Below are 22,287 nucleotides of genomic sequence, written 5' to 3'. Positions count from 1 at the left end.
TCGCGATGGGCTGCACGGGCATCGGAAGAAACTGCTTCCGTGTGGACGTTCCTAGGCCCGCAAAGGAAAATGAGACTCTGAATGAGAGAACGTGACCCTGCACGACCCTAGGGACTTGTCGGAACTGGCGCTGTAAGCAGAGCGTGCGGTTGCTAGGCAACTGCGCCTCCTGGGAGGGCGAAGGACCCTAGGCGAGGTGTCTACGTTGACTAACTCTTAAGGTCTTACTTTTCGAGATTAAGGACATCTTGTAGCTCTAAAACACGCAGTTTTTTGCATGTAAGTGTAGGCATCCTCTATAGTTGAGGTTCCGCGGGTGCTTTTTAAAATTAAAAAAAAAAAAGAAAAATAATTTTTTCAGGCACGCTTCGGACGCCTCTCCGGCGAGGCCCCGTCGCTACGCGTTGCCGGGCAGAGCCTGACGCCGCCAGTCCGTCCGCCGCCCCCCCCCCCCCTTCCCGCCCACCGCCTTCCGCGGGCCGGACCTCAGCTCTCCGCGGGCCGTCCTGGGCCGCCATGGCCTCGGAGATGGACCCGCTGCTTCTGGCCTGGAGCTATTTTAGGCGCAGAAAGTTCCAGCTCTGCGCCGATCTGTGCACGCAGATGCTGGAGAAGTCCCCTTATGACCAGGTACCAGCTGGCCCTCGACAGTCTGTGTTAGATCCTCGCGCTGAGGGCCAAGGGGCTGGGGGGGGGGGTCTCCCAGGCCCCCGGGAGGGGAGGCCAGGGAGGAAGGCCCATGGCCAGGAGGTCAGGGAGAAAGACCCAATGGGAGGCGGATCATTCCGCCCACAGAGGTACCTGTGGCGGGATCCCCTGGAGCCATGCACGGCTGAAGGGTCTCCGTCCCGGGCAGCACCGGGGAACACAAGTTCTGGGTCCCGACTGACTGCTCCTCAAACTTCAGCACGTCCTCTTTTCTTTAAGAGGCCCAGAATTAGGGCCTTGGAGTTGACATCGGTGAAGGGAACTTTGATAATTCGTTTATAACTGGCATTAGGAAGGATTCTTACGGCCTTCTGAATTTCCCAGAAGTTACACGTAAATAAAGACTTGCCCCCCACCCCTCACCCCTTTAATTTACACTTGTAATCTTGCCACCCTCATCCTCATCCAGGCTTGGAAGAGCTTTTAACTCTGGGCCATGAGTTCAGCTTGAAGCAAGTGTGCAAGGCAGGAAAAAAACATAGGAGGGGAAAAGATGTTTTGTCAGAAAAGAAACCACATGGGCAAGGGAAACTAATACTAGGTAGGAAAGAGGGATAGGACACAAAGCCCCCCCCCCCCCCCCCCCCAAGTAATGCCATTGATTAAGAGGAACTTTAAAAAAAATTAGTGATATTGTGTGAAGTGAATGAAAAGGGCAGTAATATGCACAAAAGGTACAACTTTGACAGCCAGTTAGCTCTTGGAAGAAACAAAAAGAGAAAGAAAACAATGTGTGAAGTTTAGTAAATGCAGAATGTACCTGTATAGTTTTAGTTCCCTAGCTTTTCCTCTAGTGGTAGTTCCTTGGTGATGTTAGAAGACAGAGAGAATGGAGGAGAGTTTTGAAAGAGGAGATTTGAGTGTGGAGGTTGTTCTTAGGCTCTGTTTCATCTTTCAACAGATGGCTGGTGGATAACCTACTGACAGTACATCTCTAGCAGAATAGCTTGTAATTGATAGAACATCTCACAGGATAGTCTGTAGTAGCTGTAATACCAAGCTGGGTTGTTTGTTATTTCACTTTAGTGAAGAAGACTGTTTCTGTTGACACGTATTTTTGCAAGGGTGTTTCTTTGCCCCAGTAGTCCCATAGGTGCTGCTTTAAAAAAAGGAAGAAAAAAAGTCCACAGCCTAATTTGTTTGGAAACGGAGAGAATGTTGACACCTTTACTTTTGTTGTGATGGAAGTTTAAAATCTTTTCACATACCCAACATTGTTTAGGTATAATAGTTTGCTAAAAACTTTGTTGCTACTTCCATTTTTCCATTGAGTTAGGGTAGTTTCCATTCAGTATTCCTTCTGACACTAGTCCCAAGAGCTGCTCAGTGAAACAAAGTTTCCTCATTAAATGCTTTTGGGAGATATATATCCCCTTGGTAGAGATTCTGTCTGCAACCTAAAGGCTCTGAATAGTTCTGAAGAAATGAAGCCTAATTTTGATGAATAGTTGTGGAGCTTATTTGAACACCGATGCCTTTTGGCCCCAGGGCAAGGTTCTTAGATACTGTTAGGAAATGTTATAGCAAAGCAGCAGTGTTCTTAATAGTATGGAACACTCTAAAACCTCAAGGTCATGATGACAGTAAGTACTGCATCTATGAATTGAGATTTTGTTTGAAGAATTGTGATCAAGATTTTTCTTTCTTTCTTTTTTTTTATAGTCTTGGAGTTTGATCTCATGGTCTTGCATTTAACAAGTTGTCCACCATCATCTGAGCCATAACCCTACCTACACCTGTTTTTTTGCTGGCTATTTTTGAGATAGGATCTCATTTTCTGAATAGGCTTGAGCCATGGTCTGTCTAGTTTATGTTTCCTGACTTCTCTGATATCATGGTATCCACCTTCCCTCCATGCAGATAGAGTCTTGTGGACTTTTCTGCTTGAACTGGCCTGACACCATGATCCTTGGGATGACAGGCATGAACCACTGCACCCAGTTATAGTCTCTAGAAGTTTTCTGCACAAGGTTGCCTCAAAGCACAGTCCAACCATTCTCAGCCTCTGAGTATCTAGTAGTTAACAGGTATGAATAGTTCAGAGGTGGATATTGAGAACATTGTAGTTTGAGGCTAGCCTGTCATTTACCCTACATGGAAAGCTGAGCCCAAGATCACAATCCCAGGCCAACCTAGGTAAAAAGAGCAACTCAACAGAAAAAAAAAAAAAAAAATTAGGCATGGTGGCACATGTCTGTCATCCCAGCCAATGCAGAAATGTAAATGGGAAGATCATTTTTTGCCTAGGCAAAAAGACCCTATCTCAAATTTTAACCAAAGTTAAAAAGGTTGTAGGTATGGATTGAGTGCTAGAGCACCTGCCTAGCAAGTGTGAAGTTAAAACTCAGCCTTGAATTCAAATCATAGTACTGCACCCCCCCCACAAAAAAAAGAGAGTAGAAAAACTAGGAGATATATCTAGGGGATATGGGAAAAAGATGTTAAAAATTTCTACTATTAACAGCCAAACCAAGTAGGAATTTGGATCCTTTTATGTGGCCTCTTGTGCTGCTTCCATTGTGCCTCACAGACTGGCTTGGCAGATTAAGACTTATCACTGAGTTTGGCTAGCCGAAGTATGACTTTGAAAATGACAGTGGAGAAAAGAAGACACAAAGTCATACTGGGAAGTACTCTCATTGACATTAGATAATGTGGCTAATTAAGCAGAACTCATCTAAACAAGTTAAGATTATTATGGCAATAGGTCTTGTTAGGTCCTGGCCTGTTCCCATTGTTCTATTTCTTGTGGATTTGATGTAATACTTCATAATGTGATAGATAATTTCTAATACCATAGAAATGTTATTCTTTGCTATTGTTTTATTGTTATGAGCAGTTGGATAAATATAAGGATATATCTAACAGAATCAGTACCGGATCTGGAAAAAAAATGATATTTTTTTATTTTGTTGAAGTAGTCTTTTTTTTATTGTTAAAATACTGTACAGAGGGGTTACAATTACATGGGCAAGATAATGAGTACATTTCTTATCAAGCATTGTAGCCTTCTCCTTTGTTTCCCCTTGAAGTAGTCTTTTTTTTAAAAAAAATCTTTAAGTAGTTGTAAAAGGGGTTTCAATTCACCAGATCAGTTTTTTTTTTTTTTTTGCTTTTTTTTTGGGGTCCGGTCATGGGGCCTGAACTCTGGGCCTGGGCGCTGTCCCTCAGCTTTTCAGCTCAAGGCTAGCGCTCTACCACTTGAGCCACAGCACCACTTCCGGCTTTTTTCTTTTTTCTTATGTGGTGCTGAGGAATCGAACCCAGGGCCTCAGGCATACAAAAGAGCACTCTACCACTGAGCCACCTTCCCAGCCCCGACCACCAGATCAGTTTTTAAGTATGGTGTATCTTGATCAATGTCAACTATCCCTTCCTCTTCAATCTTTCCTAACCCTATCCAGAGAAAGTAATTTGGTTTATAGATGAAGTGCATGCATTGTAAGAATAGTATTCTCTTTCTAGCCAGGAATAGAAGTTGTTTTACCAAAGAAGACTTTTGACCCCTAGGCTATTGAGAAGTCTGCAGGACTCACTCAGATTTCCTGACACATCTTTAAACACTGTGCTTTTATCATGGTCTGCTTCTCTGAGCACTAGTTTATTCTTTATGTGGGTAATATTTCCCAATTTGGATTTTCCCAAGGTTAAAGAAATTCTACCTTAATTAACTTAAAAAAAAGTATTTGTATTGGAGTGTTATCCTTTAGGAACCTTAAGGAAATTCCTTTAGTTGAAAGCTTGAACATTGTCATTCCTTAGAACATATTTCTGTGGCAGACCCCTCTCCTTCCTTTTGTTTGGTAGTGGTATTGGGGTTTGCACTCAGGGCCTTGTATTTGCTAGGCAGGAACTCTACAGCTAAGCCATACCTCTACCTCCAAACCTTTGTTGCACTGTTTTTTGTGAGATACGGTCTTGCTTTTTGCCCAGGTAAACAATTGCACCAAAGCCTGTTTTTCGTTTCCTACTGCAGCTTGGATGACAGGCATATGCCACTGTATCTACCTTCTTCCATTAAAATGAAGTCTCGTGAACTTTTCTGTCTGGGCTGGTCTGGAACCCCGTCCTCCCAATCTCAGCCACTCACATAGCTGGGATGATAGGCAACTGTTATTGCATCCAGCTACTGATTGAGAATGAATCTTGTTTTTCTCCCAACATATACATAGATCTGTGTTTTCTTTTTCTTTCTTTCTTTTTTTTTTTTTTTTTTAGTAGTAGTAGTAGTAGTACTAGGGATTGAATTCAGAGCCTCTTGCTTGCTAGGCAAATGTCTGGGCCTGGGCACTGTCCCTCAGCTCTTCAGCTCAAGGTTAGCCCTCTACCACTTGAGCCACAGTGCCACTTCTGGCTTTTTCTGCTTATGTGGTGCTGAAGAATCGAACCCAGGGCCTCATGCATGCAAGGCAAGCACTCTACCACTGAGCCACCTTCCCAGCCCTGAGCTTCTTTTGCTAAGGGCTCTAGCACTCTACCACTTGAGCCAAAGCACCACTTCCGGCTTTTTCTGTTTATGTGCTTCTGAAGAATTGGACCCAGGTCTTCATGGATGCTAGTCAAGCACTCTACCCCAAGCCACATATAGGTGTTTTGATAAAGATGTATGCCAGATTCCTCTCTATGAAGATCATCCCCTTTGTCTGATGATCTTATTTCTTCCAGTCCTCATTCTTCTCATTACCATAGGTTGCTGATATTTGTCTTCCCTTGCCCCCATCTTTTATCCCCAGTACATTCTTAGATATACTTTTGCTTTTTAAAATAAATACAATGCACTATGGGCATTCTTAGTTTATTTACTATTTGAGAGTCATTTGAAAAGAATCAGTTTAGCAAACTCTTCCAGGATTCCCCAGGACCGTGTTTCTAGTTTCTAATAGTGCTTCCATTGTTTCAGTGCAGGAATTGAATGGATTTTCCATTTATGAAAAGTTACAAGTGTGACTAGATCAGGAGCAGCTGGTCCATAGCTCCAGCTCATCTTCATGTGCTCCTTGTGGACCTTTTCTGAGTTTCCACAATTAAGAGTACTTTTCAACTTTTTTTCTTGTTGTTGGTCGTGGGGCCTGAACTCTGGGCCTGGGTGCTGTCCCTCAGCTCTTCAGCTCAAGGCTAGCACTCTACCACTCGAGCCACAGCGTCACTTCCGGCTTTTTTCTTTTTGCTTATGTGGTGCTGAGGAATCAAACCCAGGGCCTCATGCATGTGAGGCAAGCACTCTACCACTGAGCCACCTTCCCAGCCTGTGCTTTTCAAGTTTACAACTACTTAAATTACCATTTCTCAGCCTCCAACCCGATTTTATTGTCAATAAATTGCTTTGGAGCAGTGCCTGTGGACACAAGAAACAAGGAAATTGAAATATTTCTTCTGAGTGCCACATTGGATTCATTTCTGCTCTTGATTCTTCTCCCCTCCCAAAACAAGTGGTACCTTTCATTTGTAAGAATGACTGTTTATCACTTTGGTTTTGTTTAATTTCCTTCCAGATGATGAGAACGTCTATGAAGGGATTGTCAATTTAATCTTATCAGAAGTTGGGCCAAGGAGCTTTAAAGCATGACTTACTTATGATACGCCCACTTGTGGAGTGAAGTGCACAGGTGGGCATATCTGTGTCCTCTCTGGCCTCACCTCAGGGCTGAGGATAGGACTTGGAGTTCCATGCATGCCAAGCAAGTACTGTAGCAGAGCTCCCCAGCCATTCACTTGCTTCTGATTCCCCCTTTAATAGGTACCATTGTGCTACACTATTTTCCAAAAATCTTTTGTCAGTGTCTTGTATTGTATACTAGGATACTTAAGTTTATTTATTTTTTCAGTTCCTGGTAAAGTCATTGTAATCAGGCCACTTAGAGAGGTATGAAATGCTATGGAATAGCATGTTTCCAGTTTTATTTAGCTACTCAAGAACTGAAGGGTAGCTTGGACATAATAATTGAGTTTTGGTAGCAAGGAAAATTTCTTGAAGAACATGGATTCTGAACTCCTTTTCCAGACACAGAATGATGATCAACAGAGGGCAGAGCCCCTAAACATCAAGGATATTAATGTTTGGATCTTTTAAGAATAAAGAAAGATGGGAATCATTTATCATAAGTTACTTTTTTATATATAGTAGGAAGAACTTATTTAGAGAGAACCAGTGGCTTTTATTTTCATTTGTGATCAAAAAGTGGTAAATAATGGTTAGATAAAAGTAGGAAATACAAAGTAGTCTTCCACATAGCAGTTTGACCTGAGTGAATACTTTCTCCTACTGTTCACGTCGACCATCCCGATTAGTTGTTTAATCTGATTACTGTTGTCTGCGTTCCATATGTCAGATTCATGGCTTTAAAACTAGTCCTGATTCTGATTTTTTTTTCTCTGTTGCAATTAAACAGCTCATCAAAAAACAGATTTTTCAAAGACAGTATGCTGTCATGAACAGGGTAGGTTTCTAGTAGATTTTCAGATCGTTAAAATTAGTAGTTCTGATGGTCAGTACATTACGTGTATATCAGAATGAGGTAGCAAGGTTTTCTTCTTCACTTTCTTCTCTCTACTTGGAATGTGAGTGAATACAGAGAAGACTTCAAGGTGTAATGTAAATGACTTCAAGGTGGAGAAAAGACTGAAAGCTACTGGTTTAGGTGAGAGATGTGAAGCGAGTTTTCCCCTATGAGCTTAGTAGTTAGTTGAATAAATAATAATCCAACCCTTCCTCACTCCCCCAAAAATCATCTTTCTGTATAATTACTTAATTTGTTTCCTGTTTGGGGCCATGGAGACCTAGCTAGATTTTATCCATTAGTTCAATATACTGTCAGGCAGTTCATTTTATGAATTTTTATTTCTGTTTAATTATACATATTATATTTCTATGTGGCTGCTTGGTCACCTGATCTCCCTAACCTGAATTCATCCATTTCTTTATTCTCTTACAGGTTTCTCCTTCCTGTTATTACTAAATTCTGGATACCAACTCAGCAATTTAAGAGTAGACCTGGGTAGACTCATTAGCTACAATTAAGTGTTGGTAGTAATTAGGAAGTTGCTTTCAGATAGATCTGGAGATTTAGCTCCCTAAAGAAATAGCAGCCTAAGAGAAAAGCTATACCCCAAGGAGGAAGGAAGGAAACTTCTCTGAGTTGGAAGTTGATGCTAATGAGTATTTGCTGGTTCTAGGCAATGCCACCCTGCTTTCCAAGTCCTTTACCTACTTTAAGGAGATTCAGAGCAAAGTTTCAACTTAACCCATCATAAGTCAGTTCTGAATTCTGAAAGGATTCATAGATGGTTTGATGCTTTTCTGTTAACTTTATATTTAATTAAGTATGGTTGCATTTGTGAAAGAACTCTGAAAATTATGAACTATTCTTTTTTTTAAAGCAAGTTTTTAGCATTAAGCCTTATAACTACCCCAGAAAGTAGAGATTATTGCTTTACTTTGAGAGGATACCTAATGAAAGTTGCATGACTTCTTGGTTGATGGTGCTTGAGTTGCTCCTTGAGGACAAACCCAAGTCTTCTAACACCAGACAAGACAGCTACTTACCTGTGTCAAGGCCCATAGAAGTTTTTGTTGATCATGATAAGTGGCCAAAATGTTAGATGTCACTCTCATTATATAGTTAGTATCAAACTGAACATAAAGAGAAAGACTAAAGGAAAGTGATACTTCTTTAGGTATTAGCAGGGAGCATTGCCATGTGGAACTACACATAGCATGGACATCATGGGCATATTCAGAGGGACTGGGTCAAGGCAAAATGAGGAGGATTATGTAAATTATCTAGAAATTATAATCCCCTTGGCCACAGGATTAATAGCAAGGGTTTTGAAGGAACATGGTATCCCTCCAAAGTTGAATGGACTATTGTTAAAAGGTATCCTTGTGGAAATAACTTTCTGTTTAAGATTTCAGTGGTGTTTATACAAGGTTGTGATTCTGGCAGACTTTGTGCGAGTTCTTGCTATCAGACATCTATGCGTGAGTTCCGCTCTTTCATAACCTTATGGCTCTATCTATCTATCTATCTATCTATTTTTGTTGGTTGTGGCGCTTGAACTCTGGGCCTGAGTGCTGTTCCTCAGCTCTTCAGCTCAAGGTGAGCGCTCTACCACTTGAGCTACAGCGCCACTTTCGGCTTTATTTATATTATAATTGTTCTTTTCTTTTTTTTTTTTGTCGGTTATGGGGCTTGAACTCTGGGTCTGGGCGCTGTCCCTCAGCTCTTCAGCTCAAGGCGAGCACTCTACCACTTGAGCTACAGCGCCACTTCCAATTGTTTTTTTCTTTACATTTTGACATGAGCCAACTCCATTTTGATTCTGACATCTTTTACCCCTGAGATACTAACATGCAGAATGCTGTCACCTGTGTTTATCTTAGAGAATTGTTGGTAATCTGGAAAGCATTTGTGAGGAAAATGTCTACTGAAATGAGTGGCAAAATGATAGTTTATAATAACTGACATTGGATGCTTTGCAGAATAATCTCCCTTTTCTCTGCTTCTCTTCTTATATCTGTTGTCTTTAGCCTTTCTTCCCATAAGTATGGACTATGTTTAGAAAATCTATACCTTTTATAGATCTTTCATGTGTGCTGTAGTTGCAATTCCTTTATGAACTTGAGTATAGCTTTTAACACAGTGTATTATAGTGTTTATGTTTTCTCCCATAGAATGTTTGGCATCTCCTTGGTTGCCGGAGATGCCAGGAACATGTAGAATTAGTATATTCTCTTCTTCCCACCATCAAGGCCTTATGTATGTTACCTGTTCCTATACCATCCCCAACTCTATAAGCCTTACCTTTTTCTTCTCTGACCTTCTCATTGTTTCCCTGCCTGCTGTTACCTGTATGCTAACAAATATATCCCCAAGGGCAGAAGAAGACAAAGTTCATGAGCCCTTCATCAATAAGCAGAATCCAGAGAGGCTGAATGGTAGGATCAGTTTGGGCTATGGGAGAATCTACCTGCACTCGATAACAGCATCCAGCTTTTGCTCCTTGTCAGTGGCTTCTGTTTCATCTAGCTGTGTTCCTTCCTCCCCTACTTCCCCCAGCACTATCATCTTTAATAAACATTTCCCCCTTTTCTGTGTTGGTCTTACCTTGTAGCTCTCCTAAACTTTGTTCTTTTACTTTTTGTTATACTGTGGCTTGAACCCAGTATGTTGAACCTCGTGCATGCTAAGCACAAACTCTTATCACTGATCTATACCTCACCAAAAATTTGCCCTTCAGTCCTGCTTTGTTATGTCCAGCTCTTTTCAAACTTAACTTCCAAGAGGCATTAGTAAGAAAGAGCTCTTGCTTCAGTCAATCAATTGTGACTTCGAACACACTACTTAATATCTTTAGATTTATTTCCTTATGTGTAAAATTGGTAATAATATCTACTTACTTTTAAAAAATGGTTGTTTGTGAGACTCAAATGAGATAATGGGTGATACAGACATTTATGAATATTTTTTTGTCAGTTATGGGGCTTGAACTCTGGGCCTCTGCACTGTCCCTTAGGTCTTCAGCTCAAGGCTAGTGCTCTACCACTAGTACCACAGTGCTACTTCCTGTTTTCTCGTGCTTTATTGGACATAAGAGTTTCACGGACTTCTGCCTAGTCTGGCTTTGAACTTCGATCCTCAGATCTCAGCCTCCTTAGTAGCTAGGATTATAGGCTTGAGCCACCAATGCCTGTTCATACAGACATTTAGATGCATAGAAGAGTGAATAGGAAAGCTCACTTTTGTCATCTCCCATCTCATTCCCTATAGCTGTATTTCTTTCACAATACTGTATTTAGGAAATGTATAGTTTTTCTAGATCCTTGTTATGTGCACTGGAATTTGCAAACATGCAATTGCTGTGTATTTTTCACTTATATTTTGTGTTCAGTGGATTACCAAATCTTTTGTAAATCCCAGTCTTTGGGGCCATCATTTTATAGCCTTGCATAACCTTTTCCCCTCATCTTCCTACCATATGACCATGCCAAACAAATGGGTGGTCTTTGCTTGTGCATATTGTTTGTAGAGATAATTACCTACTTAAGGTATATTCTTTTGGGGTTTTAGAACTGAAGAAAGCAAGGAGCTTTCTCTTTTTCTATTTCTTAATAGTTTCCCCAATAAAACATGATACAGATTAAGGCTCAACAGATGTTATTGCATAGACATATAAGAATTAGTGTTTGATAAATGAATTTGTTATAAGACTGAACTTTTTAGTAGATGGATTTCTATTTAATTTGGATAAAAAAGGCTCAGATGATGCATTTAGTAGCATCTGGCACTAATGTGTATTGTGTAGTCTGTGACAGAGAACATTGCAGTTAGAATTAATTTCTTATTATCAGCCATTAATCCTCTCTTACTTGTATGGAATAAAAGGGTTTATGTTGTCTGGATTTTCCTTCTCTTTTCAAAGTGATTAAAGTCTGAATGTTTTAACCACCATGAACTTGTTTTGAGTACAAAGAAATAGATCCTTAGTAGAGTTGTAAGATTATCTTCACTCTGTTCTCTAAATTAGGCTGGATCAGTTATAATTTTCTAATCATAGAAAATTTAGCATTCTTCATTATATGTTAGTTTTACTGAATTCTTGATAACACTTAGGGGAAAAGATTGAAGTTAATATTTGGATTTTTTTTTTTTTGCCAGTTCTGAGGCTTGAACTCAGGGCCTGTTCCTGAGCTTCTTTTGCTCAAGGCTAGCACTCTACCAGCTGAGCCACAGTGCCACTTCTTGCTTTTTCTGTTTATATGGTACTGAGGAATCGAACCCAGGACTTCATGCATGCTAGGCAAACACTCTACCACTAAGCCACAGTATTTGGATTTTTATTGCATGAGTTAGTGTTCACCTATGGATACTTGGTTAGTACTTAAAACTTTAGATTTTAGGAACTGCATTTCTTAAAAATGTTTACTACCTTCTTAATGCTTTCAAGGAACCAGCTTCTGGTGTGCCTGTGCTTCAGGTAAAAGTTTAGCTTTTAGTTTTAGCATTTAGTTTAGAAAATGTTTTAGTTACTAATGCTTACTTATTAATGTAGATTAGAAAATCTGCTACATATCTCCTTGTAGTGTTAGAAAATTAGCTGAATCTACCAGACATCTGTACATTCCTGTGTAAATAAACTATTATATTTCTGATACTTTGGCATATATGATTAGCCTTATAGAACTAACATGCTCTACTTATTAAGACTTGCAGTTTCAACAGAAAGGATCAAAATTGACTAGAAAGATGAGAAAAGTAAAGAAGAAAGTGAGGAAATAATGGACTTAAGAAGGAGGGATACCAAGCTACAAGTATCTGCAAAGACCGAAGAACAGGGCAGTAGGGTTAGAGTAGAATGGTCTGCTTTTGCTTATAAAGATCTTGATGTAGCTCTAAGAGGGAGGAACCTGCCATATTGAATAAGGAAGAGAGAGAACAAGGAAGGGAAGGAAAGGAAGGAGAAAGGGAATGAAAGAAGGAAGGAAGGAAGGAGTGAGAAGAGAATGCATCAGAAGGCCCTGGGATAGAGGGGTTTTGGTTAGGGGAAGCCACTTGATTAGTGTAGCTTTTAGCCGGGGAGGGTTTCCAGTGAGTCTAAAGATAGAAGAGGTAGAGAAAGCTCTAAATCAGACAGCTGAAATGTTGCCAGGTTTGTTCTACTAAATGACACAGAATATCAATAGTATTTTGTAGACAAATAAGTGATTTGAAATTCATATGAGGTTCATGTGAATGACAAACTTTTTACAGTAGAAAAGTACTCTTATGGAGCTCTGTATAATATTAAACAAATATTGTATGTGAGCTATAGTGTGCCACTATGTTCTTTAAAGGGATGACATTGTTCTTAATGTTTTTAATCTTGATTTACAGAACTGATAGGTGGGAGAAAACTTACTAAAAGGCTTTCCACAACTAAAAATAAGTGCACTTAGAAATTTGGAAGATTTTGGTTGGAGGTATGATTGGAAAGCTATCATTGAAAAATTTCAGGCATACAGAGGCCACTCAAGAGGCCCTTATATTTAGCATTAACCTTTTTTTTTTAACCTTCTTATTCTATTCTTGTAGACTTAATTATACACTGGATAACAATCTAAAAGAGAGAAAGGTTGGCTGGATGCTTTTGACTCATTATTTACACATTTTAGGGTCTTTCTTTTTTGCACATTTACCACTTGAAAAGAAATGAGTCTTCTGCTAGTCATTACTGTGACATAGTGCATGAGAAAACTTGAAGACTTGTTAATCTTAGCTCACCGATTTATTGGTTTTAGGTGGATACATTACTTTTAGGCCTTTTAGGCAGAAACACGGCAGAAAGGCGTGGCAGAGGAGAGCTGCTCACCTCACGGCACCCAGAAAACAGAGACAATTCAAGGGGCCAAGGACAGTTTACCATTTAGAGGCATGTCTCCTTTCCCGCCCTAAATGATCTCTTTCCTCCAGCTAGATGTACCTTACTTCCTAATAGCTCATTCAGCTATGGTTCACAGTGGATTCATGGATGACGTTAGATAGATTAGTGTAAATTCATAGACGATGTAACGTTAGTACCCTCATAATCTGATGAGATTGAAAGTCAGTACCTCTCAGTAGCACCCCAAGCTGGGAACAAAGCCTTCAACACACGAGCCTTTGGAGACATTTTATATCCAAGTCATCACAGGACTTGCCAGTAATATAATTCAATATCTTATACCTAAATTTTCATTTCCATAATGTAGTCAGAGTGTCATATATTAAAAATTTGTTATTATAAGGGTGATGTACAGAGAAGTTACAGTTATATAGGTCAGGTAAAGAGTACATTTCTTTTTGGACATTGTCACCCCTTCCCTTACTCTCTTCCAGTTTTTCCTTCCCCTCCCCATCCACAAGTTGTATAGTTTATTTTCAACAAGTGTCAGATATTAATCGTGTTTTTTTATGATGTCCAAATTAGATCAGACAGATTTCATTTGGTAAAGACTTACTGCAGTTATAATATTTCTTATGTGCTTTAAATTACTGACCTCAGTTTTATATTACTGATGGATATAGAATATATAACCATATTTGCTCAGTCAGTTGAGTTTTACCTTTTGATAAGTTTATTTTCCTTACCAAAATTGGATGAACCTCATAAAAGTTAAAACCTAGAAGTCAGCACTTTCCTGATGTTAGCTGGTAGGTAGAGCCTCAAGAGGATATTACTAAACAGGATGGAATTATTTTCCAAGATATAAACTGAAATTATTGTTATAATGATTATACATTTAGATTGGAATGATTTATATTTTTCCCTTAAAAAGTTTCTAAGCATATCTTCTTATTTTTATTGTACTTCCAATATATAAATACTCAAATAAATGATTCTGTTTTAAATTGCAAGTTCCTACCAAATCAAACGTATCAGATAGAACAAATCTATAGTTTTATTCTAATTCAAGGGACAGTTTGAGATTAACATGTATTTTATTATGCTGCTGCTTCTTTTTTTTTTTAATAGGCAGGGGATTTGAGGGCCATGAAACATACTTGGCTTATTTTTTAAAAAAATTTAAAGCCAAAGCCCATCTGCTGTTTTCATGAAAATCTCAAGAACTGTTCACATTGCCAGAAGTAGTTCTTTGAATATAATCTGATGTATAATCAAGCTGTGATACATGAGTTTCAAGGTCATTTTTTTGTTAGAAGAAAAACCGAGAAGATTAATTTTTTAAGCACTGATAAAATTTTAAATTGAATAATGGTTTGAGTAAATTTTATTACAGATCTTTAAATATTAAAAACTCACATTCTCATTTCCATTTCTTAGGAATTAGATTTTTTAAACATGGAAACAAATATAAATCCGTTTGGAAAAGCTGATTCTTTATTCATCTGCTAGGGATGGAAGAGTGGATTCACTTCCTTGTGTTTTCTTGAGTTCTCATGGAAACATTTTCCTCTCCTTGATATTTAAGATGGACATCAATATCATGATGAATTAGACTAGGAGAAAACAGTCTAAACCTGAAAATAGCTTTAAGAAAAAAAGCAGGTTCATGGATGCGTAGAAACCACCCATGTAAACAATACCTAATTTTAACAGTTTGGCTTATTGATTTAAGTAGGACTCCAAGTAATAATTCTGAAGTTTAGTTAGCTATTCATTATCGGGATACCGAATCCTTTACTTGTGGTGGTCCACGTGCTCCATCCCTTGTCCTGAGCCTTTTTCTCCAGTTTTGTTCTCTGATGACTCCTACATTTCAACCTGGTTCTTCGACATAGGCAACTCTTGAGAAGTTTCCGAACACACCATGAGCCCTGGAGCTTGCCTCTCGTGCTCTTTCGGGTGCTTTGGCTGGCCCAGGGCCAGACACTTCTCAGTACCCTTTTTCCCACCACTGGACAGATTGTTGCCTTTCCTCTCTCCTTCCATATCGCACTTCTCTTTGTTTTTGTGGATTCATTTTTCTTGTTCTATTGATTTCTTTTGAGCTTGAACTAGAACTGCCATTTTTTCTCTTTGTATGCCCAGGTTGTAGCCCAATATAGGGGTACGCAGAGCCCAGGCTCCTCTGCTTTCCTTTTCAACAGCAAATGCTGCGGTTCTTCATGCTTTAGTGAGAGGCAAGATCACAGAATCCTTGTAGGGAAGTATGAACTGTGGAGATTTAAGATGAATCAGGAATGCTTATTTCTACTTTGAAGCAAAATAAAACCATTAGTCTAAGCCAGGGATGATGCCCTTGACCTCTAGAAATAGTTCTATAGATCTGGCATCTTTCCTCATCTTTTATGAGTAAAGTCTACATTTTGGTGTCTCCTCCAGTTAAAAACAATTAAATTTGATTTTCTTTCCTTTTTTTGGTCAGTTGTGGGGCTTGAACTCTGGGCCTGGGCCCTGTCCCTTAGTGCTTCAGCTCCAGGCTAGCACTCTACCATTTGAGCCACAGTGCCACTTCCTGTTTTCTGGTGGTTAATTGGAGTCTCGCAGACTTTTCAGGCTGGCTTTGAACTGCAATCATCAGATCTCAGCCTCCTGAGTAGCTAGGATTACAAGTGTGAGCTACTGGTGCCTAGCTAAATTTGATTTTCTTAAGTGGACAAATTGTGTTTCTTTCTCAGAACCTAGCCCAATGCTAAAATTGGGAAATACTCAATAAATACAGACTTAGACTAACTTAAAGACTGTTCTTTATACAAGGACTTTGTGGACATTCTGTAGCTCCATCTGTTCTTAGCCCCTTTGGCTTTTACTCTGCCTGCTTCACAGTTACATCCCTAGTATACTGAGCTCTGGTCCATCCCCAAATATTCTTTGCTGTTAATTCTACATTAGAGTAAGATTGGTATTTCAAGACTTGCCTTTCCAAATCCTCCACAGAATGTTGAACTTTAGTCATTCTCTGCTTCTATTTTGTATTGAAGAAGAAAGGAAAAAAATTCCGGGAAAGCAGTTACACATATTTGACTAGAAAGTTAAACGTGCATCCTGTTGCACTGAGTTTCTCAAGCTAAAGCAAAGCTGCTATTTTCCAGATGAGCTTCCTTAATTACCTTTTCTACCACATCTCCCTAATCTCTAGAAACTCTTCCATTGATTATATCACAAAATTTATTTGGAATCAAGGGGAATTGGTCTTAGCTTGAGTCAACCTGTATTTCTTGAATATGGTATGTAATCATTTAAAAAATTGTTTAAATTTCTTTTTTTTAAATAAGGGTTTTGAGGCATGGCTCAGTTGGTAGAGCAGAAAGAAGCCTATGAGCAAAAAGAGCAGCAGGTATGAAGTTCCAGTCCCAGTCTTGGACCTAGGGGGGAAAAAAGAACAAAACCTACATGTATGGAAAATTCAAGAGTAAAACCTATGTGTATTATGGAAAATCCAAAAGTAAACAAGATATGAAAGCTTGAATTCTGTGGAAGAGAAGGCTAATATATGCCTAGATAATTACAGTGTTTATTGAATAGGGTAAGTGCATAAGAGTCAAGGTATAAAGAGAAAACTATGAAAAGGTCAAGAGGGTAATATACTAACTGGGGAAAGCTTCTTGAAGGTCTTCATTCTGAGGGAGGAAAGCAGAAAGAGCATAGTGGTTGTAGCTTTATTAATTTATTTTCTAATTAATATTTCTAGTAAAACAGTCTCTTAAGAATATTCTTTTACTTTATGACAAGAAATGTTAGAAGATTAGTCTAGAAAAATGCTACATACTTACTTAATAGGTAATTGATACAGGGATGATTTGTGACTAATTAAAAAGTATGCTTAATGAAAAGTGAAATAATAAAAGATATCTAGCTCCCATAAACTGTATCACATTTTTAATGCTACTTTAATACTTGTTTTATTTATTCATGGTTTTGTAGGCAGTCTGGATTTTAAAGGCCCGAGCACTAACTGAAATGGTATACATAGATGAAATTGATATAGATGAGGAAGGCATTGCAGAAATGATTCTGGATGAGAATGCTATTGCCCAAGTTCCACGTAAGTATGGTTCAATTAAGTTAACAGAATACTGTTGAGAAGAGGAACACTTACATGTAGGAGAAATGCATTCACATACATATGTGTGTATATATATATATATATATATTTATATATGTATATATTATTAACTTTTTTTTTTTTTTTTTTTGCTGGTCCTGGGGCTTGAACTTGGGGCCTGGACACTGTCTCTGAGCTTCTTTTGCTCAAGGCTACCACTTGAGCCACAGCTCAACTTGTAGCCTTTTGGTAATTTATGGGAGATAAGAGTCTCACAGACTTTCCTACCTGGGCTGGCTTTGAACTGTGATCCTTGGATCTCAGCCTCTGAGTAGCTAAGATTACAGGTGTGACCCACCAGCGCGTGGCTATTCGTTATATAAACATAATAAACCATCTATCTATCTATGTATCTTATCTATCTATCCATCTATCTATCTATTTATCTTAAATGATTTCTGTTCTGTCACATAGTACAAAGGCTTTCCCACGACCATTTGATTAAGGTGTAAATTTATATTACTACTTTTCTAATAAAAGTTACATAATGCATTTAAATATATTTTATAAAAGTGCGTTTTACTTGTTTTGCTTATCAAAGATTGTTTTTCTGAAAATCTATACACAGTGTTCTGTGTTTAGATAGAGGTCTTCTGAAAGGATTGAAAAGCATCCTTAGAAAGGCTCTTTTTATTGTGACAGCCACAGTTGAGTTGGTCTGGGGCGTGATGTGAGGTGATGAAGTGGTCTGTTGAGCTGTGAATGTCTGTGGGGATTGTCTCAGGGTTGGCAGCGTTACCATGACATATGGTGCTTTTTCTGATGATTTATTTTCAATTATTTGTATGTTTTGTACGATGGCAGCTGTTTTAAAGATCGAAATGGAATTTGAGGGAAAAAGTACATACAACTCATGTTAAAATGTTTTTCTTTCCTATTACTTTGGGTTTTTTTGGAGCAAAAATGTCTAAATTTTAGATATGGTTGGTAAGTGATGATTTGTTGGGAGTTTATCATCAAAAATAAGTAATTTGGGGGCTGGGAAGGTGGCTCAGTGGTAGAGCGCTTGCCTTGCATGCCTGAGGCCCTGGGTTCAATTCCTCAGCACCACATAAGAAAAAAGCCAGAAGTGGCACTGTGGCTTAAGTGGTAGAGTGCTAGCCTTGAGCTGAAGAGCTGAGAGACAGGGCCCAGGCCCAGAGTACAGGCCCCAGGACCGGACCCCCCCCCCAAAAAAAAATAATAAAAAAATAAGTAATTTGTATGAATAGAACAGTCATTTTAGACTTCGGAGCCTACTAGTCCTGAATTTGAATCCAAGCTCTACTAGTAGGTCTATCTGTTTACTTAATTCTATAACTTTTGTCAAGTGAGTTTAATGCTTACCTGGATTTATTATGATGATTAAATGTGATAAAACAAGTAATTTGATAGGCACTTACTGAATTTTAGTTTCAAATGCATTGTCCTAAAATATATTTCTTGCAATTAATGTCTTTACCACCAGACCAGCACAGTTAAGAAAGTTAGACTTAACTGATAGTTTTTACAAATTGACAAGTAATATTTAAGTTAATTTTTGTTGTTGTTGTTGTTCCAGTCCTGGACCTTGACCTCCGGGCCCGGGCACTATCCCAGAACTTTTTTGCTCAGGCTAACACTATATCACTTGAGCCAGAGTTCCACTTCTGGCTTTTTTGCTAGTTAATTGGAGAATAGAGTCACATGGACTTTGCTTGGGTTGGCTTTGAATCTTGATCTAAAGATCTCAGCCTTCTGAGTAGCTTGAATTACAAGAGTGAGCCAAAGGCTCCTTGCTGATAAGTTGAATTTACATCTCATCTCTCAGGCCCTGGAACATCTTTGAAACTCCCTGGAACGAATCAGACAGGAGGACCTAGTCAAGCTGTAAGGTAAGTACTTCTGTTTTATACTTCTGCCATTAAATATTGGCTAGCTTGTATAAAGTCTTTCATTAACTGATCTTGTTTGTATTATGCCAACTTCACAGGCCGATCACACAAGCTGGCAGACCCATTACAGGTTTCCTTAGGCCTGGAACACAGAGTGGAAGGCCAGGGACCATGGAACAGGCCATTAGAACACCGAGAACCGCCTACACAGCACGTCCTATCACCAGCTCATCAGGAAGATTTGTCAGGATGGGTACAGTAAGTTCTGTCAGCTTTCCCATAGCTTTGTATTATTCAGGCAACTTTACTTCATTTTCCACTATTGTTATGGTAGAGAATTACGTGGAAAAAAAGTAAAGATGATTCATTGTGCTTATTTAGTTTTTATACTATTGTGGGGACAATTCTGGGGCTTGAATTGAAAACCTTGTGCTTATCATACAGTTACTGTACCAAATGAGATACCCATATCTCATTTTGCTTTAGTATTTACTGGGGTGTCCTGAACTGCAGTTCTCCTACTTATATTTCCTGAGAAAGTGGGGTGACAAGATGTGAACCATCACACTCATTTTGCTGATTGGTGAGCTAGGGATCTTAACAAGTGGCCTCTGACTGTAGTCTTCCTAATCTCTGCTTCCTAAGTAGCTGAGATTACTGGCACGAGCCAGCACACCTAGTCAGCCTTTGTAATCTTATGCATATTAAATTCAATTTAATGTTTTAAGAGGAAGTTTCAGATTTCTTATTCTGTCTTTTTTCCCCCCTCTTTTATAGGCTTCCATGCTTACCTGTCCTGATGGACCATTTATAAATTTATCTAGACTGAATTTAACCAAATACTCCCAGCAACCTAAGTTGGCAAAGGTATGATTTCAAGTTATGAAGTAATGGTAGAAATATGATGATAGTGACCTTGTAGAAAATAATATAAAAAATTGTGAAGAAAAGACCGTGCCTTGATTGAAATGGAAGTTATCCAGTTACTGCAATATGAAAGAATTCTCTCAGTTTCAGAATTTCTACTAAACACATTCTATGTCATTTCAGATTTCCCATTTCTAAAATAGCATAATTAAATCATAATCACTATAACTATAGAGCATAAAAACTGACGGAAACTGCTTTGATGACAAGTCTAACGTTGGCCTTTAGGAAGTAAGCTTTTCATTTGTCTCTAATAAAGTAGTATATGTAATGCAGGCAGTTGAAGGGAGGTTCATTTTTTTGTGTTTTTAGTATATAGCCTGTAAAACAGGAATCAAGTTGGGTGCCAATGGCTCGCGTCTATAATCCTAACTACTCAAGAGGTTGAGATCTGCGGATCTTGGTTTGAAGCCAGCCCAGGCACAAAAGTCTGTGAGATTCTTATCTCTAATGAGCCACCAAAAAGCCAAAAGTGGAGCTGTGTCTCAGCAAAAAAGCTCAAGGATAGCATCCAGACCCTGAGTTCAAGCTCCAGGGTAGGCACCAAAAAAAAAAAAAAAAGAAATCAAACAAACTCAGTAATCAATTGTAAATGATATATATATATTTTTTTAAAGGGTAATTTACACCAAATGTTGGTATATACTTTACCTAGAAATCCCAGGCACGTTAGTGTCCAGTGTTTTTTTGTTTTTTGGGGTTTTTTTAGATCAAGCAAGCTTTGACTTTTGCTATGACAATAGAGCACTTTTATTAAAAATAAAACTGAATGTATTTTGAGTATTACTTTTCTTTACAGGCTTTGTTTGAATATATCTTTCATCACGAAAATGATGTTAAGACTGTAAGTTGTGACTTCATGCTATTTTCTTTTATTGAAATTTTTATGACATTGGGAATTTGGATTCTGAAATGCTCTGTTTCCTACCTTATGAACAAGTGGTATATAATAGAGAATCACTAATATTTCCAAAACCACTGTATCAGTAGGAATATTTGCATACAAATAGAACCATAAGAACTGTTCTAGTTCACAGAATATGTGACTTGGTTAAAGGGCAATGTAGACCTAACTGAAGATGCTGCGTAATATGCTTGTTAACATTTTTTCTTGATACTGATATCATTGTTGCTCCATTTTTCTTTTAATCTTGCAGTGTGTTAGAGATTCATTAATATGTGCATTTCTGGTTTCTTCATAGTATGCTCCCTTTCTTCTACGTTTAACATTTTATGATTGAGAATTTCAAATGTACAGACGTAGAAAGAATAACATAAAGGACTTATCACTTATCACTTCGCTTCAGTAACTATCACCAAAGAATCTTGAGGTTATATGCATGACACTTCAAATTTGTTTCAATTTTTATATTTCCTAGAATATAAAGAAGTAGTTTTATCAAACCAAATGAAGTTAATTCTGTAGTATCTGATAGTATTTTTCCTTATTTTCCTGTTAAATCAAGTAAAAAGTTTTATATCCGTATGTTAAGTATTTAGGAAATAAAAATAATTTCTCAGTTGTGTTTTCTATGTCAACCATGATGCAGTGCACTAGAAGAACAAGTGAAAAAATGATACTATATCCTATTGCTATGAACTATGCAATTGAGCTGAGGAAATAAATTTGACCAAAATAAAAGAAGTAATTGGTATTGGATGTGGTAGTGTATACCTCTAATCCCACTATTCTTTTAGATGAGAGTTGGAAGTTCATGAGTTTGAGTTGAGCTTGGGCTACTTATCAAGATCCTCTCTCAAGAGGGTCTGGCACTGGTGGCTCATGCCTGTAATCCTAGCTATGCAAGAGGCTGAGATCTGAGGATCGCAGTTCAAAGCCAGCTCAGGTAGGAAAGCCTATGAGACTCTTTATCTCTAATAAACCATTCAGAAAACCAGAAGTGGCGCTGTGGTTCAAGTGGTAGCAAGTTAGCCTTGAGCTGAAGAGCTGAAGGACAATGCTCAGGCCCAGAGTTCAAGCCCCACAACCGACCAAATAAATAAATAATAAAAAAATATCAAACTGAACTTGTTAGCATGTACAAGGGAAACTTACAAAAGGCCAGTATTGGTAAAGATCCATAAAGTAGTAATTTCTGCAAAGGAGAGGAAAATAAATGCAAAAGAAATAGTAAAATACAAGTAGAGTATGGGAATGAGAGACAAATAGGCCTTTCTTCAATTTGGAAGCATCAGAGAAACCGTTTAATGAAAATAACAGAACTTAATGGTAGACATAATGTTAGGAACAAAGAAGAGAGACAAACCTGCTTCCTT

General features: G+C 38.4%; 1 protein-coding gene across 1 annotated transcript in view; it reads left to right on the top strand.

The window, feature by feature from the left end:
* The first annotated feature begins 453 nt into the window (after positions 1-453).
* Positions 454-22,287, top strand: part of Ttc8 (tetratricopeptide repeat domain 8) — a 43,496-nt gene continuing 21,662 nt past the window's right edge. Inside the window, exons 1-6 of the mRNA XM_042692559.1 lie at positions 454-630; positions 17,050-17,170; positions 19,020-19,083; positions 19,182-19,341; positions 19,861-19,950; positions 20,810-20,854. Coding sequence (XP_042548493.1) covers positions 517-630; positions 17,050-17,170; positions 19,020-19,083; positions 19,182-19,341; positions 19,861-19,950; positions 20,810-20,854 — 594 coding nt within the window. The 5' untranslated portion in view covers positions 454-516. The remainder of the gene's footprint in view (positions 631-17,049; positions 17,171-19,019; positions 19,084-19,181; positions 19,342-19,860; positions 19,951-20,809; positions 20,855-22,287) is intronic.

Source organism: Dipodomys spectabilis, unplaced genomic scaffold (assembly GCF_019054845.1).
Source record: "Dipodomys spectabilis isolate Male_0828 unplaced genomic scaffold, ASM1905484v1 ptg000157l, whole genome shotgun sequence".
NCBI lineage: Eukaryota > Metazoa > Chordata > Mammalia > Rodentia > Heteromyidae > Dipodomys > Dipodomys spectabilis.
This window is presented reverse-complemented; position numbering and strand designations above follow the sequence as displayed.